The sequence below is a fragment of the Zootoca vivipara genome, chromosome 7 (assembly GCF_963506605.1).
Source record: "Zootoca vivipara chromosome 7, rZooViv1.1, whole genome shotgun sequence".
NCBI lineage: Eukaryota > Metazoa > Chordata > Lepidosauria > Squamata > Lacertidae > Zootoca > Zootoca vivipara.
In genome coordinates, this window is record NC_083282.1 from 30173673 (window position 1) to 30200393 (window position 26721).

At 40.9% G+C, this 26721-nt stretch overlaps 1 protein-coding gene across 4 annotated transcripts in view; it reads left to right on the forward strand.

Moving 5' to 3' along the window:
- The first annotated feature begins 3225 nt into the window (after positions 1–3225).
- USP33 (ubiquitin specific peptidase 33) overlaps positions 3226–26721 on the forward strand; it is a 36579-nt gene continuing 13083 nt past the window's right edge. The window contains exons 1-16 of one of the 4 annotated variants that reach the window (XM_035122531.2): positions 3226–3410; positions 7660–7780; positions 8532–8585; positions 11781–11843; positions 12982–13119; positions 14471–14573; positions 15702–15771; positions 16400–16513; positions 17633–17711; positions 18491–18890; positions 20939–21040; positions 22922–23034; positions 23743–23915; positions 24007–24101; positions 24704–24737; positions 26454–26499. In XM_035122531.2, coding sequence (XP_034978422.1) covers positions 7700–7780; positions 8532–8585; positions 11781–11843; positions 12982–13119; positions 14471–14573; positions 15702–15771; positions 16400–16513; positions 17633–17711; positions 18491–18890; positions 20939–21040; positions 22922–23034; positions 23743–23915; positions 24007–24101; positions 24704–24737; positions 26454–26499 — 1665 coding nt within the window. In that variant the 5' untranslated portion in view covers positions 3226–3410; positions 7660–7699. Of the gene's footprint in view, positions 3411–7659; positions 7781–8531; positions 8586–11780; positions 11844–12981; positions 13120–14470; positions 14574–15701; positions 15772–16399; positions 16514–17632; positions 17712–18490; positions 18891–20938; positions 21080–22921; positions 23035–23742; positions 23916–24006; positions 24102–24703; positions 24738–26453; positions 26500–26721 lie in introns of all 4 variants that reach the window. The other 3 variants (XM_035122529.2, XM_035122530.2, XM_035122533.2) reach the window with 3 other exon arrangements.

The following is a 26721-nucleotide window of genomic DNA, read 5'->3' on the forward strand; positions in this document are numbered from 1 at the left end:
GTTAAGAGCCAATGCGTCACCATTGAGTTGAGTAAGGAGGCGAGGGGAGAATCTTAGCAGGTTTATTTCGCCGCGTGCTTTGCGGGAGCTGCTGGCGCATTGTGCTTCCATTCATTTGCAAACAGGGCGTGCTGCCATCACTCTCTAAGGCTATGATTTCATGCAAGCTTAGTTGGGGCATAAACCACATTGAACACTGCAATGTTTAAGCACCGGTATACATAAGACCTGAGTGAGCGACATAGCCAATTGCAGGCAAGGCAAGGATATAGAATTTCTAGCTTTTTAAGGACCGATTAATTTGCCAATTTTGCCATTAACGAAATGGCATCTATAGGTCACCATTACGAACACCTTTATAAAAGTGTTACTGTGAGAATCTATTAACTTCTGATCCATCCACCCCATCTGAAATTGGAGATGACGATACGGAGGTTACAAGTGTTCTTTCCAACCTGCAGTATTAATAAGACTGGACCACATGGCAGGCCTGTCATAAGCCACTCTCCCAAGCTGCAACAGTTTAAAAATCATTCTATTATTATTTTTACACATGAAAATTTACTGGGTGGCAAGAGACTTGCTGCTGTCAAAATACTGCAATTATAAACTTCTAGATTTCTCCATTATCTCCTAGGAGCAGTTGGCTTTTTTTTGTCACTCTTCGGGATTTAAAAAGCTGTGAAAATAAAGGCTGGTTTTAATTTCTAGCAAAAAAATAAACATCCTGCTTACAGAAAAAGGGCAATTCATTTAAATCCTATATGTGTCTACTCAGAGGTAAGCCCAACACAGTTCAATGTGGAAAATCAATTTGGAATTACTGCCTTATGACTTCCCCCCTGCCCAAATGGGCTAGAGCAGGCATCCCCAAACTGCGGCCATCCAGATGTTTTGGCCTACAACTCCCATGATCCCTAGCTAACAGGACCAGTGGTCAGGGAAGATGGGAATTGTAGTCCAAAACATCTGGAGGGCCGAAGTTTGGGGATGCCTGGGCTAGAGCCTCACACTCTCCATCCATCGACATGCATGCAGCTGCTGTGCACTTTTAAATATTGTTATACACCACCTCAATCTCTGAGCAGTGCGAGATTCCAGGGGTACCAAGCGCGCAAACCAGGGTCCTTTGGAACAATGAGGCACAGAGGACACAGTGGTGTCTTTATATTGTTTATTTACACATATGCAACCTAAATCCTACATGGAGGAGTCCACAGCATTCCTTCCTACAGGGCCGTCTTAAGCATATCCGGCTCAGTGGTGCAAAGATCCCTTTCCCATAGTTGTCGACCTTTTTTTAGGGGGGGGGAACCCCAAGGTTTCCCAGAGTTGTTGACCTTTTTTAGGGAGCTGACACCACGCTTACACTTTATCTCTGCTTGGGAAAAGAAAACAGGAAACATAAACAAACCTCAGTCAGTAAAGCATGAGACTCTTAATCTCAGGGTTGTGGTTTCAAGCCCCATGTTGGGCAAAAGATTCCTGCATTGCAGGGGGTTGGACTAGATGACCCTGGTGGTGCCCTTCCAACTCTGTGAATGGTTCTGTTGTATCTGAAGGGTTGTTCACAGGGAAGATGGAACAAACTTGTTTTGTGAGAGATGCTTGTGCTGTGATTCCTGCACTGGAGGGGGTTGGTCTAGACCAGGGGTCCCCAGACTATGGCCCCGGGCCGGATGCGGCCCAATTAGCCTCCCAATCCGGCCTGCGACGACCCCCGCCGCCCGCTCTTACGGCGCGCGGCGCGGCGGCGATCTTCAAAATCGGCAAAAAATCGCCGAAAATCCTTTGTGCGCATGCGTATGGGCCTCTCCCGACCCAGAAGAGGTCATTTCCGATGCACTTCCGGGTCGGGGGAGGCCCATATGCATGCGCACAAGCAATTTTCGGCGATTTTTCCCCGACCGTGTGCGTGTGCGCACGGGCGCGCACTCCCCCGCCCTCCGGCCCGCTGCACGCGCATTCCCCTGCTCTCCGGCCCGCCGCGCGGTCGGCGCGGCGGGCACCGGCCCGAAGCCCGGTAAGTCTGGGGACCCCTGGTCTAGACTCTAGAGGACCCTCAGGGGTCCCTTCCAACCGTCCAGTTCTCAAGAGAGTGGCTTGCAAAAGGCACCTTTTGTTTATTTGAAACCAAAGAATGTTACGGATTTGCAAGATGCAATGTTAATCCCTTCCCATGAGGTTTCTGTTCCTCTCTGGACTGCATCCTTGCAGCCCAACAGCAAGAAGCTGTGCTCTCTAACCCAGTGTTTCCCAACCTTGTTCCTCCAGATGTTTTCGGACTACAATTCCCATCATTCCTGACCACTGGTCTTGCTAGCTAGGGATGATGGGAGTTGTAGTCCAAAAACATCTGGAGGCACAACGTTGGGAAACACTGCTCTAACCCATAACTCACTTCTGTCTGCTTGCATCGCACTGTTCCTTTTAAGCTTTCCTTGCCTCTGCCTTTTTTAACACTGGCTATCACAGCAGAGGAAATTAGGATGACTCCATTACCTTTCAACTCATGTTGATTTCCTAGGATTAAGAAGTATCTAATAAACAATTTGCCCAGAAATTTGCCCAGCATAATTAGCTTTCATACATGCTAATTAAATGATTAGAAGTGTCTAGCACACAGGTCAAATGCACACATAAATTATCTTAAACACACATAAGTCACGCTATTTCCCGGTTCTAGCACCTCTAAAGTTAACTTAATAAAATTCTAACATTCACTAAGCCCAGGCATTTAGCACCCACATACCTATTTTGTGTGTGCGGTGTGGGAATCAGCATTAGTATTTTTTACGTCTATGGTTCATTAGTTTGCTGAGAAGGAAAACGGGCTGCAACATCTTTCCGAGGTCAAAGGGAAGAAAAAAACACGAAGAAACCAGGACGCACCTTCCCCACAAGCCCATACGCGCCGCTAAGCAATCTTCGCCTAAACAGAACCACGTGTTTTCGCCACCCCTCAGGCTTCAAGCCCAATTCGAACTTTCTCCAGTCCACAACATTCAAAAGGCCAAACCAGTTCGGAACGCCCACTTCCCCCGCAGAAACCCACTCTTCCCTTTCCCCTCCCTTCTTATATCTATGGTCCCTATTTCCCCACCCACCTCTAACGAACAACGTACTCTTGAAGGCGCGCACGCGTATAAGAAGGTGAGTCGACCGCCGCCCTGTTTGTTTAGGGCAACATCGCTCCTCCTTTTTCTCCTCCTCCTCTCAGCCATCTCTCCACACAAGTGAAAGCGAGCGCTGCCATCTTGGTACGGGGCCCATTGCGAGTGACAGCCCGGCTTGGAGCGGTGCGGAAGGCTGCGGCCCAGAGAGAGAGGCGTAAAAAAGCGGAAGGCGGCGGTGGCGCCTGCCTCTCTTGGACCTCCATCTCTTGGCGAGGTTGGCCGTGTGGGAGACAGGTGAGGAGAAAAGGGCGAGGGCGCAGCGGCCGTTAAAATGAAGCGGGAGGGCGGGAATGGGCGTTGGGATGCGAGGAAAGCGGCCTCGCAAGTTGGCTTGGAAGCTGGAAGGAGGTATCCATCCGCCGGGGCTGCTTTCGCGGAAGAACCAGGTCTTTTAACCTTCCTGAAGAAGTAAACCCCATTCGGTTGAGTGGGGTTTATTACACCTGACGTAAAAGCGTATAGGGTTGCAGTCTTGAGATTGCAGTCTTGAGGACTGAGGCCCCTCCGTGGGTTTATCGATGCTTCCACCCCTATTGGATGTGGTGGAGAGCTGAAGTCCCTTTTTCGAGAGATGTTGATCCCTTTCTTTCTTTCTTTCTTTCTTTCTTTCTTTCTTTCTTTCTTTCTTTCTTTCAGTAGTCTCGATTTTTTTATTAACATCACACACCTGAACACTCCTTAGCTGTAAGCCAAGGATTGGTCCTGGAATCCCTCCCCCCCAGGTGCCAGCAGGTCTTGGGTCTTAAATAAGTCTTGAATCTTAAAGAAGTGAAAATGAAAGAATGGCGCCCGAACATGTACAGGGGTCCTTTCGAGGGGGAAAAATGCCAATGCTATCCTAGGCTGTATCAACAGAAGCATAGTGTCTTGATCCAGGGAAGTCATAGTCCCTCTCTGTATCGGTCAGGAATATTGTGTCCCGTTCTGGGCGCCACAATTTAAGAAGGATGTTGACAAGCTGGAATGTGTGCAAGAGGAGGGCAGACAAGGTGATCGAGGGTGTGGAAGTCAAGCCTTATGAGGAACAGTGGAGGGAATTTGGTATGTTAGCCAGGTAAAGAGGAGGCTGAGAGGAAGTCTGATAGCCATCTTCAAATATCTAAAAGGCCAGCACACGGAAGATGGAAAAGGTTTTTCTCCTGCTCCCCGAGGGTAGGACTTGAATAATGGCTTCAAGTTACATGAAAGGAGATTTTGACTAAACATCAGGAAGAACTTTCTGACAGCAAGAGCCTGTTTGACAGTGGAACAGACTCCCACAAGAGATGGTGGACCGTCCTTTCTTGGAGGTTTTTAAGCAGAGCTTGGGTGGGCATCTGTCATGGATGCTCAAGTTGAGATTCCTGTATTGCAGAGGGTTGTACTAGATCAGGCACCCCCAGACTTCGGCCCTCCAGATGTTTTGGACTACAGTTCCCATCTTCCCCAACCACTGGTCCTGTTAGCTAGGGATCATGGGAGTTGTAGGCCAAAACATCTGGAGGGCCGCAGTTTGGGGATGCCTATACTAGATGACCCTTGGGGTCCATTCCAATTCTCCAATTATATGAAAGACCCCTCTAACCCTGTATAGCTGTAGTAAGGGAGAAATGGGCTTCCAGGTCACAGAAAGTGACTTCCAAACTAATCAGCATCCAGGTATTTCTCCCACCTTGAAAAGTGAATAAAAGCTATGCCTGTAGCTTTCTTTTTAAGGGATATCATGTTGCTGTTTGATTTGTGAAGCTCAAAAGTGCTGACGTGCCTTAAAATAGAATAGATACTGTACTTTGTTGGATCAAAACTTAAAAACAAAAGCAAAATGTAGGCTTCTGTTCTCTTTTGATAAAGCTAGACAGTCTAGACATAATATGTGCTGTTATGCCCTAGGGAACATTGTAATCTGGAAGAAGGGGCAAATTAGGAAAAATGTGACATTACCATAGCTGTCAAGTTCTCCCTTTTTTAAAGGGAAATTCCCTTATGCGGAATAGGCTTCCTCACGAGAAAAGGGAAAATTTGACAGCTATGCATTACTATTTAAGGGCCATTAAGAAAATGTGTGTTTGTGTTGGGGTGGAGAGGAGAGGAGAAGAGAGGAAAAGAGAAAGGAGTGATACTTTTTCTTATATATTATACTGTACCTGAACTTACAGTTCAGATACTGCATTTAATAAATAATTGGGACATCTATTCTTTGCTGCAGAGCATCATAGAGAGAAAGCATGGTTGACAAACCACTGCAGTTTGCAGTAGTGCAGGGACAGCAGTTCTGCTGCAAAAAGATCAATCTGCAGAATATGCTGCGGGACAGCCAATTCTTTTTTAAAATATTCTTAAAGGATGTAATGTGAGGACTCTGACAGCATGAAGCAGATTGTATTTAAGAAACTGCTGGTTCCTCTTAATGTTATGTACAGTACATAAGCACTTGGAATAAATGTTGTTATTGAGGCATTTGTAGAATTTAATGCAAACTCTGTGTTTATTTTATATTAGTGAGCTCTTTTTAGAGAAAGAGAGCAAGAAGAAATCAGCTTGGATAAATGTCCTCAGAAGGAAATAAATTATAGTTGCTGCTTCCTAGTTTTTTCTTCTGAGTTTTTAATTGCAGTTTTGCAAAACAAAAGGAATATTAATATGAGATAATGAAATCATCCCTTATAAATACCTCTGAACATACTGTGCAATTGGATTTTCTGCTGAATACAATGAATATATCTTTTTTAAATCTGAAAATGATACACAAAAAAACTGAATGCATATGTGCTCGCTCTCTTTCTCATTAAGAGGACATATATTTGGAAAAGATGAAATGATATATTCTGTTTGTCCAAAAATGTCAAGAGAACAACAGTTGGGTTATTGGGTGTTAAACATAAAACATGGTTAGCATTTTAATAGTAATTAGGAGTTGAATATCTGAGTTTGTGAAATTGCCAAGAGACAAAGGCACTTTCATAGAATATTATTAAGAATAATCCAGAAACAACAATATTATGAAGTAAAAGAGTCCATTACTGATAATAGTTTCTGTGTCAGGGGTATATGTTTGCAACCCATTGTAAACGTACAAAAAATTATAGATCTTTATCATTGTAAGCTTGGAAGAGAGAAATTATGCATCACGACCATAACTACAATAATTTATGCTCTATATCTTCTGGTTTATATCCCGGGCAGATCCTGTTTATATGATGAAAATAATAAATTACAGTTGTTGGGAGGCTTCATGTAACATTATTGGTTGTCATACAGCAGTCTAAATAAAGTTTATTTCTAGTAAGTAGCAAATAATTTGAGGGGGCAAAGCTCTTATGGTTTTCAGGATGCAAGATGTCAAATTTCCTTTTGATACCTGATCTTTCTGCTCACTAAATTATTTAGATTGGGATGTAATCTCCTTCGCCATTTTTTCCTTTGTTAAAGAAATAACACATATTTGCTGTTTTCTCAAATGATTTTGAAAACTAGCTTCTGTGATTATTTGGCATTTGGATGTTTTAATCTATTAAATATACACTGGTTAACTCAGCACCTTTTACGATACCCCTCACAATGTGACATCCTGTTTCAAATGAACTTTTAATCTCAGCCTTTGCATCATTTAAACATGTCTTTCAGAATTATATTAGATGTCATGGTATATAGCAGGAAGTATGAAATAATCCTTTGGTCTATTTAGGGAAGCAGGGATTGAACTGGGTTGTATCCCGTTGGTTTCCCTCTACTGTCAGAATATATTTGTCAGCAGAGGCAATTTTGAGTGATTCTGCCTTTTCCATCCCCCCAATCTGATCCAGAGGGTTAGGAGAGTTTCTGGATTAGATTGTGACAGTGCACACCAAAGGTTGCTTGGGATAAGATGAATTACCAAAAATTGCCTCCCTCCCCATTCCATTGTTGGATGCCTCCCTTCATTGGAGGAGCACAACTTGGATACCACCTATTGGTTTTAGTGTAAATTAAAATAGGACCTATACTCAGGTCTTTCAGACTTCCCATAAGCATCTGGTTGGCCACTGTGAGAGCAGGCCTGATTCAGCAGGCTTTTCTTATGTTCTTATAAGTATGTTCCTTCCTATCTGTAATCTGGACACCACCAGTACCACTTCCCTCAATACAGTGGTACCTCAGTTTAAGAACACTCCAGTTTAAGAATGATTTTGGTTTACAAACTCCATAAAACAGGAAATAGTGTCGTGGTTTGAGAACTTTACCTTGGTCTAAGAATGGAATCCGAACGGTGGAAGGGCACCGGCGGCGGGAGGCCTCATTAGGGAAAGCGCACCTTGGTTTAAGAATGGTTTTGGTTTAAGAATGGACTTCCGAAATGGATTAAGTTCATAAACCAAGGTACCACTGTATTTTGTTTTGTTATTTCACATTCATTTTTTAATGTTAGCATAAGTTGTAACGATGTGGTTTCGCCTTTACTAAAGCTTTTTTGCATGCTGTCGGTTGCACAGATGTCTCACAGTACAATCACTATTTCCCTCTCAAGATGTAGATACAACCTGAATTTGGAAGAGACCACTGTTAAAATGTCAGCACTAAGCAATGACTGTTCGCATTTGGAGTCTGTTGGTGAAATAACCAAAGAAGACTTAATACACAAGTCACATGTGAGTTTCTGTTGAGTACATTCCTTGATGGATTAACATGGACTTATTTTTGAATTAATGATCTTTGTCTTCAATTAATAAAGTATCACTTGTGCAATACATTTTAGTGCTAGGTGTTACAACAGGCAGCATGCTTGTTTTATTAATAAGATTTTATTATATCCTGCCTTCCTCTAAAAGGACCCCAGGGTAGCTAGCATAATCATTAAAAGAATGACCACAGGAAGAAGCCTTTTAAATTAATCTATTTGGGTAGGAGTTTAGGTATATATTTATGTGCCTAAATGGGCATAGGATTTTGAAGCAGTTGCTAAAAATGTTTTTTTTAAAATTAATTTTATTAAAGTTTTTTGTGGTAGAAAACAAACAGATAAAGAGTTTAAGATTGGGAGACATGTAATACAGGCTTAAACATTCTATTTATTAATTGTAGTCCTACACACTTTCCTGTGGCTAGGTCCCAACTAACTTAGTTGTGTTTACTTTTGAGCATGCTTTCTATAGTCCTTTTTATATGGATATAGAGCAGGGGGTCTTAGAGAATAACCTGTATCAGTGGCACCAAAGATGTGGAACAGCAACTGATTTTGTAGAAACAGAATTTTTTGTGTGAGTAAGCATATAAAAATTGCAGATTCTCTGAAGTAATGAACAGATATTTGGTCTTTCTAATATGAGAATAGAGCTTTTTGCCCTTTTGTTCCTCTGACTAATTTTATTAACTAACCACATGACTCTTTGCTTTTAATAGGGCACTTGCCAGGACTGTAAAGTGAAAGGACCAAATCTTTGGGCATGCTTAGAGGTAAGCTGAAATTCCATTTATTATATGCAACAAGAAAGAGGTTTTCATGGAACCTTAAGTTTAAAACTGATAATTCAATGGTAAGAGCAGTATTCACCTGCCACCAGGCTTGGCTGGATTGTAGTGGGAACTGTGTTTGTGTTGTGGATTCTTCAAGCGTCTTCTACAGTGTGTCCTTGTGAGTTATAGGTTGTTCCCTTAACAAAGGCCACCTTTGAAACTATATTTGGGCTGTGCTTCGAACTCGGCAATTGTGAGTTCAAGTCCAGTGTTCTGGCCGCAGAACCACATGTTGGATTTTAATTCTATCCTAAACTTGCAGTTCACACCAAATACCAGAATTGAGCGAGTATGCTAAACAACCTCCATGCATGCCCTTTTGAGAAAAACATGTTTCAAAGATAATTTTGGCAGGGACAGTGTATATAATATTTTGCATTTTGTTAAATAAAAATGCTGTTTGTTAAAATAAAATCCCTTTTTGGAGAATGCAGTTGGCTGACAAAGTGGGAGTGATAGGTGAAAAAACTGGCAAACACTTAACAAATAAATAAATGTTCTTGGTAAAAGCTCACCTACTACCGTGTTTCTCACATTTTAAGACGTGCCTAAAAAATAAGCCATGGCACGATTTTCTCAAGGCAATAAAATATAAGGCATCCCCCCAAAATAAGAGATGCTGGGGTACCGGCACTATACCGTGCTGGGAGCAGGTCCGGATGGCGCTTCTGTAAGGAACAGGAAAAGGAAGATGCCTGTCCTTGCCGGAAGCGTGGAGCTCAGATAGTGCGGGAGCCGGCAGAAGCTGCAGCATGCCCTGCGCCGAGCCCCGACCCAGCAGGACCCTGCGCGACCTGCAGCTCGTGCCGAGCCGAGCTGAGCCCCGACCCAGCGGGACCTGGCAAGGGCAGCAGCGCACGTCGAGCCGAGCCCCGACGGAGCGGGAGCTGGCAAAGGCAGCAGCGCGCGCTTTGCCGAGCTCCAACCCAGCAGCGGGATGCTGCAAGAGCTGCAGCATGCGCCACGCCGAGCCCCGACCCGGCGGCGGGACCCAGCAAGAGCCGCAGTGTGCACCGCTTGGAGCCCCAACCCGGCGGGACCCAGCAGCGTGCCCTGCTGAAGCGCCAACAAAGCGCCCAGCAGTGCAGCAGCAGCAGCAGCAGCCAGTTCCGGGCGCCAAGCCGCAGCAGGAAGAGGAGGTAATTAAAAAAAAATAAGACACCCCCGAAAATAAACCATAAGCTTATTTCCTTGAGTAAAATAAATATAAGACAGTGTCTTAAAATGTGAGAAACACGGTATTTTCACTTTAGAAAGAAATGTTTGGTATACTATAAGTTAGTTGTCAGCTTTCTGCCATATAAGCATAAAGCTGTGTAGTTGTTCCTGCATAAGAAGTGCCACTTAAGTCACTGGACACCGTCCCTGCCTTTTGTGTGGATGCTTTTCTTTAGAAGTTTAGATCCAAAAAGGAGCTCCAGCAATCTGCTGCTTGCTCTTGATTTCTGCTGTGCTGCCTAATTACTAATCACATTCACTGTTATTGTAATCTACAAAGCGTTGCCATAATTATATACATTTTCTTGTTTGAACTACTTGTAGATCCACCAAACTGAATGAAAATGATTTGTAAGGGCTTGAGAAAGCAAGACATGCCATTGCACTAGCTCTTGTAATTCTAGACTTACTTGCACTGAAAACCTTTAGAGCTCTGTGGTCTGCATAATAATAAAGGTTTCATAATGTAGGTTATACAATCCATCTTAATTGTGTTCTAGTTGTTGCAATAAGCAACTTATTTAACCCTATTTAAGGCATTATCTGAAGGAAAAATAGCTACAGTTGCTACATTATTGACTAGCTAGTGCTGCACAATATCTACTTTTTTTGTTTTTGGTTGTATCTAATGTCACCACTCAGCTGACAGTAAGCCTTCATCAGCAGAATGGGGAGAAGCACTTTTAAGTGATTTATCCTCCTCCATGCAGCCTCCCACCCCGACTAAATCTGTTCCTAAGAGTTGGGGAACCCTTCAGAGGAGATTTGGGAGAGGCAGGGCTTACCTTTCTTCCCTGTTCCACTGAGGGAAGCCTTACCAACAGCTGAGTAACAACATTGGATGCAAGACTTCATTCTTATAAAGCAGAGGTTTTCAACCTTTTTGGGTCCACAGCTCCCTTGACCAACTACATTCTTTCTGCTGCACCCCTGTGGGACTCAGGAGCCCCATTACGTCACCCCTTACCTGCAGAGCCAGCAGCCCCTCACCCTTTTTTGCACACCTTGTGGAGCCTGCTCTCTTCTCCCCTCTCCTTGGGAGTCCTCTGGGCAGCTGCAGCTGCTGTCCCTGGGCTCTGAGCTGCCATCCCCCACTGCCCCACTGGGGCCTGGGAAGCACCCCCTGGCCAGCCCCAGAGGCACCATTCGCTTGGGGAGCTTGTAGCCAGGCTGCTGCAACAAACAACTGTGCAAGCCTTTGGGAGGCAGAGACTCAAGTTGGCATCAGAGGAAAGAGGGACAGAGGCTAGTATTGCCCATGGGACCCCTGACCATCATTCAAGGCACCCCAGGGTGCCACGGCACACTGATTTAAAATCACTATTATAAAGGAAAAGTTGCTTCAGTTTGTGCGTTTAAATGTCTTACTCTGCTTCACAATTCTTAGCTTTCCATTCGAATTGAAGGTACTTTAGGATGCAGTTTAGCAGTGGTTACCTCTGCAATGCTTATTGGTCAGCAGCATTGACACACTTAGCATTACAGCTCTGAATTGTATTTCTTGCAGCTTTAACTATAGGTAATTATTTATGCAAGTATCAGTAAAAGGTGTTTACTTGGGAATTGAAATTAGCCTGAAAGGTTGCACTGTAGAACTATTAACATCAAGTAGAGTTTTGATACTGACTTGCTATGTCGATAGAATCCAATCTAGAGAGCCCTGTTGTGTACCTTTTTACATTAATAGTTTCAACAGCAACTCATCATGCCTCATCAAAAGCTGCTTTTGGCGATGTTCCATTACCCTAAGTTTTAGAAGAAGCATTCTTGGTGAAGTGGGATAATTACTCGAGCTGATAATATAAAGTGCCGCCCCATTTGTATCATACTGTGAATTGCTCCTGCTGAGGACTGAATTATGTGCCAACTACATTACTGTATTTTGCATTTTGTTAATGATTCTGTTTTGTTTGACAGAATAGATGCTCATATGTTGGTTGTGGAGAGTCTCATATAGATCACAGTACCATACATTCAGAGGTATGTATGTAAAAATACTTCAGCGTTTTGACAAGTTAACGCATCTTTTACTTTTAAATCTTTCTGGTGTGTAGAGATTACTTATATGTATGGTTGATAAACAGGGAGGTTAGATTCAATTTAAAATAAATAATTGATTAATTTTGGCAAATATGAACAATGATGTCTTTTTCAATAAGCAGAACCTTTAATAGCTGAATACATAATTTAGATTCCAGCATTTAACTGTATTGTTCATGATAACCTTATTGTTACATTTATTGGCAGATGGTGTAGGAAAATGTGATGCAACAGCTAGTATTTTATACCAGGGTAAATAGCAACTATATCCAAGTTTTGGAGTTTAAAATAATGTTTTTGTTCATAATTTTTGTTGAAAATAGTAGTTGGTTTGGGAATAAAAAGCCAAAGGCATTGTTCTAAGTAAAATGTATTTCCAAAATCTATTTGGGTTTCATTTTACGGAAGAAAGTTGATATGGAGAGGAAGCATGCAGTTGCAAAACACCTTTAACGTGAAGAACTAGCACAACCACATTCTTTTACCGTTCTGCTGTTAAGAGCTGAAGTGGTCTCCATGGAGCCCAGGAAACACTTTTTCCTTTGTCTGTATCATGTGGAGTTCCACCTTAAACTCATTGCCTCCCAGTTGCATAGGCAGCACTGGGTGGCGGGGGGATGAGCTCTACCCCCTGCTCCATACCTGAATTGCTCTCATTGCTGTTATTTTTCTTTCTTGCCCACCTAGAAATATATTTTGTCTCTTCTGTCCCCTCACCCCATTTTTTTCCAGGTGCCACCACTTCTCAGCTGCGTATCCCTATATATAAACTCCACATGTCAATCATAATCCACTCCCTTTGGGTTACAGTTTCAAAGCAGTTCGGAGTTTTTTATTTTCCTGCCAGCTGGTGATGGATGTGCAGCCTCTCATGTATACAATGGAGTTCTCATTGCCCTAAGTTTAGAATGTCAGGATGTAGCTAGTTAATCCTATAACAGTCTGTGGAAACATTACGTTTAAACAAAGATACACATTTCCATACAAGTAAAATACAACAGTCCATACAAGCAAGACCCAATTCCTTACAGTTGTTCTTACTGTATTAAAAAGATTTAGTTCTGCATTTGTTTTCTAGGAAACAAATCACTGTCTAACGGTTAACCTTACCACATTACGTGTCTGGTGTTATGCATGTAGCAAAGAAGTGTTTCTTGATAGAAAACTGAAGTCTCATTCTTCACTGCAAAATGTTCGACTGTCTCACATCATACAGGTAATTAGACAAGTTCACTATCTGGGATTTTATATTTTTTTTGCTGTTTATGTATGGTTATGGTTTATAAGCGGTTTCAATTAAGAAATCAGGTTTTTAGTCTTCTACACAAACATTCAATAGATAATTTAAATATATGTTTAAGGAAGCTTTTAACAAACCTTGTAGTACAGTAATTTTGCTTTTGCATCTATAGAGTCCTAAATTCTTGATGATTTTACATCAGTTTGCATGGCAGTGTAAACCAAATATGGTTTACACCAACTACACAACTACACAAACATGCAGGCTTTTGCAGAACAGTTTGTACCCACTTTGCTCTTCTACAGTCCCATTTTGCTCCTGCATTGAGTTAAGCACAGTTTGGCTTAGTCTTAGTGTGTTGTCCAAGCTCAGGTCCATAGTTAAGCTCTCTCTTCACTAACCACGAGCTGTAGCCAGTTTTGTTTGTGGTTTGGCTTATCACGTCATGTGAGCCATGCCAAAGGCTCAATTAATTTTAGAATCTATATTCAAGAGGTTCAAAACCTTCAGAGGGCTATATAAATGCTTATTAGGGTTCAGTCCTATGTGTGTTTGCTAGGGAATAAGACCTTTTGAATTGTGGGACTTACTTTTGTGTAAACAAAGGATTACACTGTTCCTGTGTTTTAATTTTGAAAACTGATATTGTAATATGTGCATATTTTAATACTTTATGATCACTCATAAAGTGATCAGTTGCATCACTCATGGGGATCCAATGAGGCACTTCAAGCATGCTTTAGGCATTGCTCATACCCAGTGGGATTTCTGACTTTTTAAAAAAATTTAAAATGATGCAAATTGCTTTTGAATTTCCCCTGAGTTTTGAAAGTGCTTTGCCATATAGCATTCAGAGCTACCTTGAGAAATGGAATTCAAGCTCAGCTGGGAAACTTCATTTAAGAATTATGAAAATATGTCCTTAATATACTGACATTCATAACAACTATTAATTTTAAAAGTGAAATGGAAAAATTGAACATGGCTGCTTTCATTAAGTGGTACTGCAGTGGTCAACCAGATGGCGATAGCCCTTGAGCAGGACCTGAGTGTATCAACACTCTCCCCACTTGTGATCTCAGCAACTAGCCCTCAGAAGCATTCATATTTCTTATCTTCCTATAAGAAACCTATGCTCTTGATAAGTTATTTCAAAAAATTGTGACATATACACGCCAGTAAACTCTTGGCTTTGCATGTAAAACATGCTTTAGAACTTGATGTAAATAATGTTCACAGGCTGATTTTAAATGATATACAAATAAAAGTAAGATTTGCAGGAACAACACAAGGCTTCACATGCTTTGTATCTTAATCTTTCCCAAAGGATATTAGGTTACCTAGTATCCCTACACTGAAAATTCCTCTAATTGCAACATTTGATGACCTTGATGTACAAGTAGATGAAGAGGATGAATTCAAGGCAAGAGGTAATATAACTGAAAAGTTCACCAAAATATTGTTAGTTGACACAAATTGTTAGTACCATATTCATAATTTCATTGAAATTCTATCTCATCAGTGGTTTCATGTGTGTTTTTACGTTCTTTCACACAATTGTTTTATAGGTCCCATTTACCCTTACATCTCAGTTTTCTGACCCTAATTAGTTACCTACTGTCTCTGTTGAAATGTACGTGTTCAGCGGGACATCTAGGAAGCTGGGTTGAGAGAGAAATTGGACGTTTCTAAGGGTCTTGGAGGGAATGCAAGAATTTGTTTAGATCTGTGGTGACTGCTGTCAGTGATATAACTTAAAGACAAGATAAAAATGTGAGGAGAAATGAGGACACACTTTTATTCAATTTATAAGAGCAGTGAGTGGGGGTTGAATTTCACAGATTGTTGGAATTAACCACCCAATCCTTGGAGACCACACTTCTTACTGGGATGGTATAATAATAAACATATTTTAGAAGGTAGTCTCATTGGGTGATAGCCAAATAAGCCATACCCAGAGTAGATCCACTGAAAATACAGTAATTGGCTTGTTTGACTGATTTTGGATATCTCTCATTGAGTTTTGAGCAACTATGTATATCAGGGGTCCCCCAAACTACGGCCCCCGGGCCGGATGCGGCCCAATTGGCCTCCCAATCCGGCCCGCGACGACCCCCGCCACCCGCTGCCGCCGCCCGCTCTTACAGCGCGCGGCGTGGCGACGATCTTCAAAATCGGCAAAAAATCGCCGAAAATCCTTTGTGCGCATGCGTATGGGCCTCTCCCGACCCAGAAGAGGTCATTTCCGATGCACTTCCGGGTCGGGGGAGGCCCATACGCATGCGCACAAGCGATTTTCGGCGATTTTCCCCGACCGTGTGCGCATGCGCACGGGCGCGCACTCCCCCGCCCTCCGGCCCGCTGCGCGCGCACTCCCCTGCCCTCCGGCCCGCCGCGCGGTCGGCGCAGCGGGCACCGGCTCAAAGCCCGGTAAGTCTGGGGACCCCTGATGTATATATACAGGCTAAAATGTTGCTTTTAAATATCTGTGAGAAACTCCCTACTACACATATTGTAACCTTTTTTTTGCTTGCTTAGCAGTTTTTCATTATTTGCAGGTCTGACAGGCTTGAAAAATATTGGAAACACTTGTTACATGAATGCAGCTTTACAAGCTCTTTCAAATTGGTAAGAAAAACAGTCCTCTTTGTAGGGCAGTGTGCCTTTCAGTTGTTAGAAATTCCAGATCAGCAAGAAGCTGTGTAGGGTAGAGGTTATAGCATAAATATTACTATGTGAGTTGTATGGCCTATGGAACTTGCAGGAGGCACATCCTGACCATATGCCCTTTCATAAGGCCCTCAAACTCATAAATTAAATTAATATGAGTCTTCATTTTACATTCTCATAGTTATCCTATGAAATACAGAACTCTTTTCCTGTTTTCCCTGATTTTCTCTGCTAACTCAAGTGTATCCAATTTCTTGATGATATGAATGCAAAGAGAAGGATTAAAAACCAAAAGTTTAGAAAAGGCTTTTATTTTTCTTCAATATTTATTGGTGTAGAAGCAGTGTGGTCATTTTGTTACACTGCATCTCATTTTATTAATATATTATTAAACAGATCTGTTACTGTTGCAATCAGATGCTGAAGGTGCAAGATGGTATCAGCCTTATGGAATCAAAGTGTCTCTTACTAGAAAAAGGGAGCTTATCTAAAAAGGAGAGCTGTACCATATAACTGGGGTTGAAGTAATATTAACATATTTAGCACTGTCTCAAAAAACTAATGGTCTTTTTCCCTTTCTTGCCAGCCCACCATTAACCCAATTTTTCCTTGACTGTGGGAGTTTAGCTCGTACTGATAAGAAACCAGCCATCTGCAGAAGTTATTACAAACTGATGACAGAACTCTGGCATAAAAGCAGGTATTGTGCTACTTCTGTACTGGTATAATTTTTCTAAATCAGCTTTTCACAAATATATTTTCAGTAGAATACTTGGTAATTAGTGAACATTGAAAATCTTAGAGTTTCAATGATTGTTTAGCAGAAAACATGAAGTAGAATTGTATTTTTCATAATGTGCACACTCTTGGAGTCATCTTCCCAATGACAATCTTACATCTGCTTATTCAGTTCCATAGTGGGTTATGACATGTAAATTATCCCACAATAATTATAATTATGATAATATAACATTAATCAAGCACCTGAATGGAAGGCCTACTGTAAGCAATTAGCATGTTCGTATGGATTTGGCTGAGTTATTGAATATGACCTCTATTTGAAATGGGTCATAATTTGAGTGCATTGTAATTTTTTTCTGTCTTTAGTTTGGGGCATCACCTATTGAAGTCAGACAAGGTACTTCTAGTGCCCCACACAGCTTTCAGCAATTAACTAAAAAGATGCCTGTAATTGAAACTCACCATTTCCTTGATAGAATTCTTATTGTTTACTTTGGTATAGTTTGACTCAGAATATAAAAGATTGTGGCAAGCAAGCAAGATTTTGTGTCTTTCTTAGATTGTTCTTAAGTTATGTGTATGGTACAGAATTAGATGTACACATGAAAGAGTAGAGTCTTGTGTTATAGGTCGGTAGCCGTGTTGGTCTGACGTAGTCGAAACAAAATAAAAAAATTCCTTTCAGCAGCACCTTAGAGTCCAACTAAGTTTGTCATTGGTACGAGCTTTCGTGTGCATGCACACTTCTTCAGACACCAGTCTTGTGTGAAAGGAATAAAAAAATGATGCATGAAATGAATATTTCATGATGCATGAAAGGCATATTGAGACATCAATACTATCCCAAACAGTGTACCCAATCAATCACAGAATCAAGAAAGGTGATAATAGGCCTATAATGTCACAGGATGCTGAGAGATGAAATTCAGATTTTGTATCCAAAGGCAGTTTTAGAAACCTCTTGGCATTTTGATTTGTTGGTTTAAAAACTATTGCAATTTGAATACTGTACTAGGAAACTGAAACATTTAAACCATTTGAAAAGTTGTAAGTGCACTTAAATATTTTTTTCTTCCAGACCTGGAGCAGTTGTCCCCACAAATTTGTTTCAAGGAATTAAAACAGTTAATCCAACATTTCGAGGCTATTCTCAACAGGTAAGCTTTTCTTAAGGCTTCCTCTATGCATACTACAGGAAAATTTTATTTAGTAAAGTTGCATTCAAAGAAATGAAAATTGCAGGTAAAATAATACATTTCACTTCGGATTCTTGGCTAGCTGTTAGATGATGTTTACAATCCATGCTGTTTTTCCACTTCTTGATTTATGAATAAGAGTAGTTGATATAATTCTGCCTAGGTCCAAAATTACAGTCATATCCAACTTCGCTGTTCTGCTACTGCAGCAGACGTCTGCATGAGCAATGGAACTTCCCCTCATCTCCCCTGCTGGCCCACCACACACCCTCAGAATCTGCTCCAGAGGAGTTTCCAGAGCAGATTTTGGAGATATGTGGAGAGAGGAACAGGAAGTCTCATTGCACAAGCAGAATTCTGCAGGTGCATCATTGGATACAACCCGTAAAGTGCAATGTGAACATTTAGAACAGTTTAAATCCAGATACAGACCACAATAGGGTACTAGGAGCTTTTATTTTGTAATAAAATAAAATATAAGAATCAGAGCAATACAAATAAAAGTAATACAGTGTGTAGCTTAATGCATTACATTTGCTACAACAGGCAGAAAAATCATTAACTGGTCTGCCAAGACCATCAGCAATTTTCAAATGATCTGGGGCTTGTGGGATTTGGAATCACTGCTGTAAACTCAAAGAGCTGTTTGAAAGTTGTTTTTAGTGTTATTCAGTGGCTAGCACCATTGAAGTACTCATCTGAATAAAGCACAATGCTGTACCTACCATTTTAAATTTCAGGATGCACAGGAATTCTTGCGTTGTTTGATGGATTTACTACATGAAGAGTTAAAAGAGCCTGTTATTGCAATAGAGGATAGTATCCCAGCAAATGAAGAGAGCATGGAAGAAGAGAAGAGTCAATCAGATGTAGACTTTCAATCATGCAATAATACTGATAAGGTAGAAAATGAGGCTTGGTCAAAATCTGTGGCAGAGGAGCAAGCAGAGGACACAATGCTAATTCAGGATGATGAAAATGCATCCAAAGACAATCAGAAAGAGAAATCCTTGTGTACCAAGATGAACAAAACAAGCTCAGTGGAAGACATAGAAAAAGACATATACAATTTCTTTGAAACGGCTGAATTTTTGAACAATCAGGAAACAGTGAAGGTGCAAATACACAGCAGATACTCAGGTGATTGTATGGCTATTAATTAGAAAAAGTGTTGGGTAATATTTCAGTCACATCTGTTACAAGATTCAATTCCACCTTACTACTGTGCCATGCTACAATGTTATTTTACTGATTTTGATCTCGCTTCGTAGCTCTTACAGGATAGAATATTTTTGAATTTGTTGTTGACTTTGCAGCAGTGGACCATTTGTTTTTGTTTGATCAGCTGTTATTAGGAAGGGGTGCAGCAATTTTATATTAAAATGGCCAAGTTCTGTCACTCTGTAATAGAACAGATAGTACAAGACTTTGGGGAGGTAGGCAACTTGGGGGGGAGGCACTTGTCTGAATTCTACCAGCAACAAAAGCAAGTGATAGTGACTCTGGTTTTCCCTTATTTATTTATGCAAGTGTTTCTGCACTGCCTTCTCCTAAAATATCAGGTTGGTGTATGGCGATATAAAAACATTAAAGATGCTGAAAGCAGCATAGAACAATGATTAAAATGATAGCCTACTAAATATATATATATAAACAACAGCTAGCAAAGTCTTCAGGAGATGCCTGAAAGTTAAAAGCAAGGATGCCTGCTGAAGACACTTAAGTGCTTGACTTTGGTTGAGAGCAGTTGGGCCTCTGTAACACAGAGGAACTAACAGCACTCCTCCAGGTAAAATTAATAAAATGTGTCTGGTGTATGCATTCAATGACGAAATTTTGAACTGGAGCTCAGTGTTTGCGTTGGGATATTAGCTGCTTCATTCTGCACTCGGTAGCTCTTCCCAAGGGCAGACCCATATAGAGCACCTTGTAGTAATGCAGTACCAGTGCATGGGCTGCAGTCACCACACTATCCAGATACTGTAGCTGCTTTACCAGCTAAAGCTGGTTAAAGGCACTCCAAGGTCTCTTGGGCTTCCAGAACAGTTCCTAGTTGGTCACAGTCGAAATATATATATATATATATATATATATATATATATATATATATATATATATAAAATTGTCCAGTAGCGCCTTAGAGACCAACTAAGTTTGTTATTGGTATAAGCTTCCGTGTGCATGCACACTTCCTCAGATATCAGATATAAGCTTTCGTCTCTAATTTTTATATTTCGACTGCATCAGACCAACACGGCTACCTACCTGAACCTAGTTGACCACAGTGGTTGGAAGAAGTTGCTTCCAGCTCTGTTGCAGGTGTGGCATGTGCTGCCACTGCTTTCTCATGTTTCTCTGCCAAGTGATAGCAACATGTTGTTTCAACATGTTGTTTCAGTTTAAGGATGAGTGCACTTTAAGAGTGAAGTAAACTACTTGGCATGAGAAGGGGCTAGAACGGAGTAGTGTTGTATGTGATCATTTGCGTATTAGAGAAATGAGTGTTTGCTCATTTACTTGACAGTTTCTACCCCCATGTGTTGGCAGAAATGGAAAGTTGTTTTGTAATGAGATGAGCTTTTCTTTGCAAACAGAAATTGCAAACTTATGTGTGTGCATTTTTTCACAGCAAAAGCTATGCATTTTCTCTAAGTTAAGATTAAAGAGTGTGGTGACCCATGGCAATATTGCTGAAATATCTGGTTGATGCTAGACATTTTTTTAAATAATATTTTTTATTAATTTTATCACTATAAACACAACTGGCTAGACATTTTAGCCAGTATGAAAGTTGCTGTTCTTGTCTGTATGGGCTAAAACATTTGAGTTGAATGATGTCTTGAATGTGGCAAAATGCACACTTTTTGTAGTTTCTAAACAATTTTTCCACAGTGTCCCTCTTCTTTGACTAGTCCCTGCTCTATTTTCCTTTGCAATTTATAATTTTTAATTTGCTTAGTTTTCCATTGTGGCAGTTTTGGTTCACATCCTTTCCTAGTCTTCCTTTGTTCATTTTCTACCCTGCTCATGATTCCAGTTGTTTTCTTTTTCTTTTTAAGGGCATTTTGACTCTGCTTCTTAAACTTAATAACAAATAGGACTCTGGACAGTCAGAGTTAATTTTTAACTCCATCCTCTTGGTTCATTTTAATTTAGTAATACTTATTTGGCTAAAATGTGTTTTACAGACTATATCAATGATGTCCATATGAATGATGTGTCTATGCCACAAAGTTTTCCTTCAAAAGATGGGGGGAATGCACGTTTATCAACCAGCCCTCCCAAATCAGGTACTTTCTGGTCTGGACTGGCACCCTTGAACAAAAAAGGTATAGCGTTCCCTAATGTTACTTGGTGCTTTTTTCCTGTATTGGTGCTAACACTTTTAAGTGATTAAAATAACAACATTAAGTTATTTGATTCACCCACCCCCTTTCAGCAATACATATTGGAAATGAATTTTGGTCTTTCAGTATTTCACTGTGGGTGGGTGCCAGCAGTGAGATTGGACATTAAGAACTCTTTATCTGTTTCCATTCCCCATACTATTTTGAGGGCTTTGGGTATGCCATTCCATCAACAAAACGCTAAGACAATAACATAACGGCAAGCACACAAGATTTCTATCTAGGGACCAAACACCAGCACCAAAGCCTCTATTTATTTACTGCATGACTCTGGGGAGTTGCATCATTTTGGCAAATTTGTCAGAGCAGCTTAAAATATCCTATTGTTTTCCAGTCACATTTTATTCCTTCATCTGCTTTGTTTCTTTTTCATACTTTCATGTAGCCAGTTCTTTAAAAAGCTAGTTAAGAAAATTCTCTTCTAGTTTGTATTTAAACTGTCTTTTGTTTCATTTGCACATTTATATCCCCATTGCTTGACACAGGAGTTTTCTTCTTCTGACATACATAGTAGTAGGGATTGAGCCACATACAGTCTCTCTGGATTGTGCTGTGGACACTGCATGTGAGGCTTTCTTTGTGTCTGTATATGCAGCAGAATGAGGTGAGAATTTAGTGGCGGATGGCTGAGTTGATAGAATGACTGTGCCAGTTCAGGCTGCAGGTGCAGAATCACATTCTGAATTTATTTTAAGTGTCTTTGTAAATAGAAAACTAGCACAGTAGGAGAGGGCTAGGTCAGAATCTTTTCCCTGAATCTGTTAGTTTTCTACTTTCAGGGGGTGTATACATAGAGGAACACTTAAAAAGGTTTATCTCCAACCTGCGGTAGTGCAGTCTGTTCTGCTATCATATTTTGCTGCATCTACAAGGCAAGGCCTTTGTCTCCCATCAAATCTGAAAGATCCAATGGTTTGTTCAAAGCCAGAAGGCTTGCAGAAGTCATAATAGAATCCTTAAGTCATTGTCTATACCAAATTTCCTTATTAGATATAATTTTTGTGGGACAGCCCTGTCTAGAATAGTCAAAGAGTTGGCTGTGTTCTTATCGCCATCTGTCATGCAGATTTGTGGCATGGGAGCAGTGAGGTCTTGTGCCAAAGACCCCATGTTAATGTGAAATGTACTTACTTAATATAAGTTCTCCCCTTGTAGAATTATATTAAAGAATCTGCTACCCGGCCAGCTCAATAAGCAATGTTTTGTAATAAAGTGGATTTGCTTTTTGGCTCACTGTATATTGGCTCACTGTATATTTAAAATAATACTTTAATTAATTAATTTAATTTAATTTAATTTAATTTATCATTTATACCCCGCCCATCTGGCTGGGTTTCCCCAGCCACTCAGGGCGGCTTCCAACAAAATATTAAAAAACAGTAGTCCGTCAGACATTAAAAGCTTCCCTAAACAGGGCTGCCTTCAGATGTCTTCTGTTCTGCTCTTAAAGTTATTTTTCTGAATGTTTGTTAGTGGGGTTCTCAAAAATAGTAATAGAAAGTGAGAATTAACTGTAGGTCTGGTATTCTTAGAATCATAGAATTGTAGAGTTAGAAGGGATCCCAAGGGTCATCTACTCCAACCCTCTGCAATGCAGGAATTCTGCCCACAGCCATCCCTGTGTGGGCTTGAACCACCAACCTTCTGGTTAACAGCCAGATTCAGTGATCCATTGTGCCATAGAGACCAGATGAAGAGTAGAATAAAAAGTTACTGTACTTCAACTCTGTCCTGATTTTAATTTTCTTTTCTTTTTCTTTTTAGTTCCAACCATATGTTCCCCCAAAAAGAAGAAACACAAAAAATTCAGAAGTGTTATTTCTGACATATTTGATGGGACTATCATAAGTTCAGTACAGTGTCTAACATGTGACCGGGTAAGTGAAGGGATAAAATAAATGTTGCTACATACACCGTTGGTACTTGTGTAAGTTCTCTTCCCTTATATGGTAAAAGAAGTTGTTAAAAATGAAGCATGAATATATTTATTCATCCACTTGAAATAGGCAAACAGTTCCTGGAATATTCTAGTTTGGACGTCCTCATAGTTTTAGGCTGGTCTGTTTCCTGTTCTTAATAGTTTTTTCAGCTTAGTTTAGTCCCAAATAGCTACTGTTAATTTTCATGTTCACATGGTACTACAGTACTTTACAGTGGATGCATACATGCATGCATACAGTGGAGGCGACTCTCGACTTACTTTGGGGTTACATTCCGGGCATAGTGCCTAAAATGCCTAAAATCAAAATTGTGTATACTCAAAACACATTGGGTTATGAATGGGAATGCCAAAGTCTTTTTTTCCTGGAAGCCCACTCCCTTCTTAAGTTTTTTTTTTTAATTGCCAAGTACGTAAAGCTGAATGTGCACAAGTTACCTTATATGCGTGAAAGTTGTGAATTACCTGTGATTGCCTGTAGTTTGCCATCTAGTGGTATTATTGGAGCAAAGCACTGTAATTAGCCACAAGTGGAATTTAATGTTGATAATTCCTAAGAACCAAATTTAAAATATAGAATTGTTATTGGGTCAATTTAAAAGAAGGTGGTGTTGGCCTAATCATCTTCCCTTTGGTTTGGCAATAGGTGTCAGTGACCCTGGAGACTTTCCAGGACTTGTCATTGCCTATTCCAGGCAAGGAAGACCTTGCTAAGCTGCATTCGGCAAGTCATCAGACCTCTCTTATAAAGGCAGGCTCTTGTGGTGAAGCATATGCTCCTCAGGGCTGGATAGCCTTTTTCATGGAATACTTCAAAAGGTTTGTTTCTTTGCGTTGCTTGAACATTTTAAACTGATGTTTCTGCTGTACTGGCAGAACATTTGCTGTTTTTTTGTCAATGATATTTCAGGTTTGTTGTCTCATGTGTTCCTAGCTGGTTTTGGGGTCCAACAGTAACCTTACAAGATTGTCTTGCTGCCTTTTTTGCTAGAGATGAACTGAAAGGTAAGAAATTCATATTTTTCACATGTCTTACTAAATATGACCACCATACCTCTTACTTTTTGTACCTATTTTCATATTTAAAAGGTCCAGAAAAGGTTCCCTTTTGCACTGTTGCAGAACCATCAGTTGACAATATCTTCTACAGAGCAAAGGTTCAGAGCAAAGGTTCAAATTAGCCAGTGTAGAAATTTTATCCCTTTAATTTAAATAATCTCATTTTAAACTTTTAATTGATGGGAATGGCTGTGGCTCATTGGTAGGACATCTGCTTTGAATGCAGAAAATCCCTGATTCAATCCCTAGCATCTTCAAGTAGGGTTCGGAGAGCCTTTGTAGTTGGTGTACTGACCTTGATGGACCAGTAGTCAGACTCAGTATAATGCAGCTTCCTATGGCCCAATCTTACAATTTATTAACAAAAATATTTTTAAGCTACCTGGGCGGATATCTAATCAGTGAAAGTCCATGTAGTGCATGTATTCCTGATGCTAGAATATCTTGAATACCTAGTGTCTTGCAAAATCAGAAAAGCTCAGTGCAGGCTGTGGTGGGAATATGTTTTTAGAATAATGGTTGTGCTTTCCTTCCCGCAATGTCTGCAGGTGACAATATGTACAGTTGTGAAAAGTGTAAAAAGTAAGTGGCCTGTTCTTAAATTCTTATAATTTGATATATGTGGTTACTTTAAAAGCTGTTGGATGAGATCCAAAATTGCAGCAGCAGATACAGTGGGACTTCCCCTTCCTCCCACTTCCCCCAAATCTTGTTTTGCAGCGAAAGTCTCCATTGCCTTTGCCTACAAAACACAGCCTGAGGATCCAAAGTACCTCTTTCTTTTCAGAAAGTGGGAAGAAGCATTTTGCAAGTAAAGGCAGAGTGCAGGAAAAGTGGCCTCTCCCTTTCCCATCACTTCTGCACTCCTCGCACAAGGATTTTGACAAGGTGTACAGGACATCTGTCTGCTGATCAGATGTCAAGGAGATAAAGAACTATAAAACTTTTAGAAGACACCTGAAGGTTGATCTGGGTCGATCGCGGGCCCAAGGCAGCTGGAGCACAGCATGCTCCTCAATAGCCAGAAAGACAATGGCTCCAAAGCCGGGCATGAAAGAGCTCCGCAACCCAGCTGATTTGAGAGAGAGAGAGAGAGAGAGAGAGAGAGAGAGAGAGAGAGAGAGAGAGAGAGAGAGAGAGATGTGTGCTGGGGGGGGGGGGGAGGCAGGCGAGAAGGAGCCAGGTCTCTGACGAGGGAAGGCGAGATCAGGGCCAGCAGCAGCATCGCCTGTGGAGGGAGGCAGGGGGAGAAGGCAGGATCGGCATTGGAATCACCTGAGTGGCTCTCTTTGACAGGGGAGGGGTGGAGGAAGGAAGGGGGAGAAGGCAGGATCCACATCGCCCTCCCACCCTGCACCCATCCCAGCCTCCTCGGGGGAAGCAGCCAGCGCCTACCTGCCCACCCTGCACCCATCCCTGCCCCCTCGGGGGAAGCAGCCAGCAATGCACCCATCCCTGGGTGGTAGATCACTGCCAGTTTTTATATTGGATCGTAGATCTCACCCTACTTGTTGGACATGCCTGGCATACAGCATCTTCCTATGTCCATAAGTGCACAGATGCTTTGATATATACAGAAATATTTTCTAGGCTTCCTTTCAGTTCTTTTCTGTCCCCTGGCCCAAGGTTCATGAGGGTTGTAGGGACACTGGTGCAGCACCAAATATATGACAAAAGGCTGCAGACAGAAGCAAAGATAGAATTGTAGAATCGTAGAATTGGCAGGGATCATCTAGTCCAACCCCTGGTCATCCACCCACTTTGATTCCGGGCCTGCAGTCAAATACAATGTCCTTCCCCATTTTTCCTCAGAATAAAGTTTTACTCAAAGGAGACCTTTAAAATTAATGATCTAACCTAGACATATTAATTTCAGTATGACTACTCTGAGTAAAACTTGAATGCCCCTCAGGCTAGTTGGGGGCATGCTGTGACTTCTCCTTCCTCAGCTGTGCTTAATGTTCCTCTGAGTGTGCATTTGCTGCATGTTTTTGGAACTGTATTAATAAACAGGAGACTCACATTGCCTTTTCTGATATATGCTGACTACATTGGTTGCCAAGAAGGAATGATTGCATGTGATGTGCAGATTGATCATATCCATGCCCTGTGTCTGTGAAAATAAGATCTAATTAATTTCTGATCATTTCCAACCTTGTGATTTCTTTTGAAGATGATAGCCCTTTTTCTAGTTAGCAATTCTGAAATATCCAGGGTATTGTACAATATTTAAAACATCATTATTTTAAATGTTTGCATTGGATACTTTTTTTTACAACTTTACTAAATTTGCTTTAGGTTAAGAAATGGAGTAAAATTCTGCAAAGTTCAACACTTTCCTGAGGTATTTATTTTCTTTTTAAAAAAATAATAGTGTTGTTTTTTTCCATAATAGATAATTGTGAATATAGTGTGAAAGCTGCATTCTGGCTTCCCAAAAGATGCTTTTATCTAGTCACATTTGCACACTTACTCAGATGAAGATATTAAAAATGGTGATGCACCTACACAAAAGGCTAAAAGCTGATGATGTGTGATCAGATATCCACTTGTACAATGGGCTTTC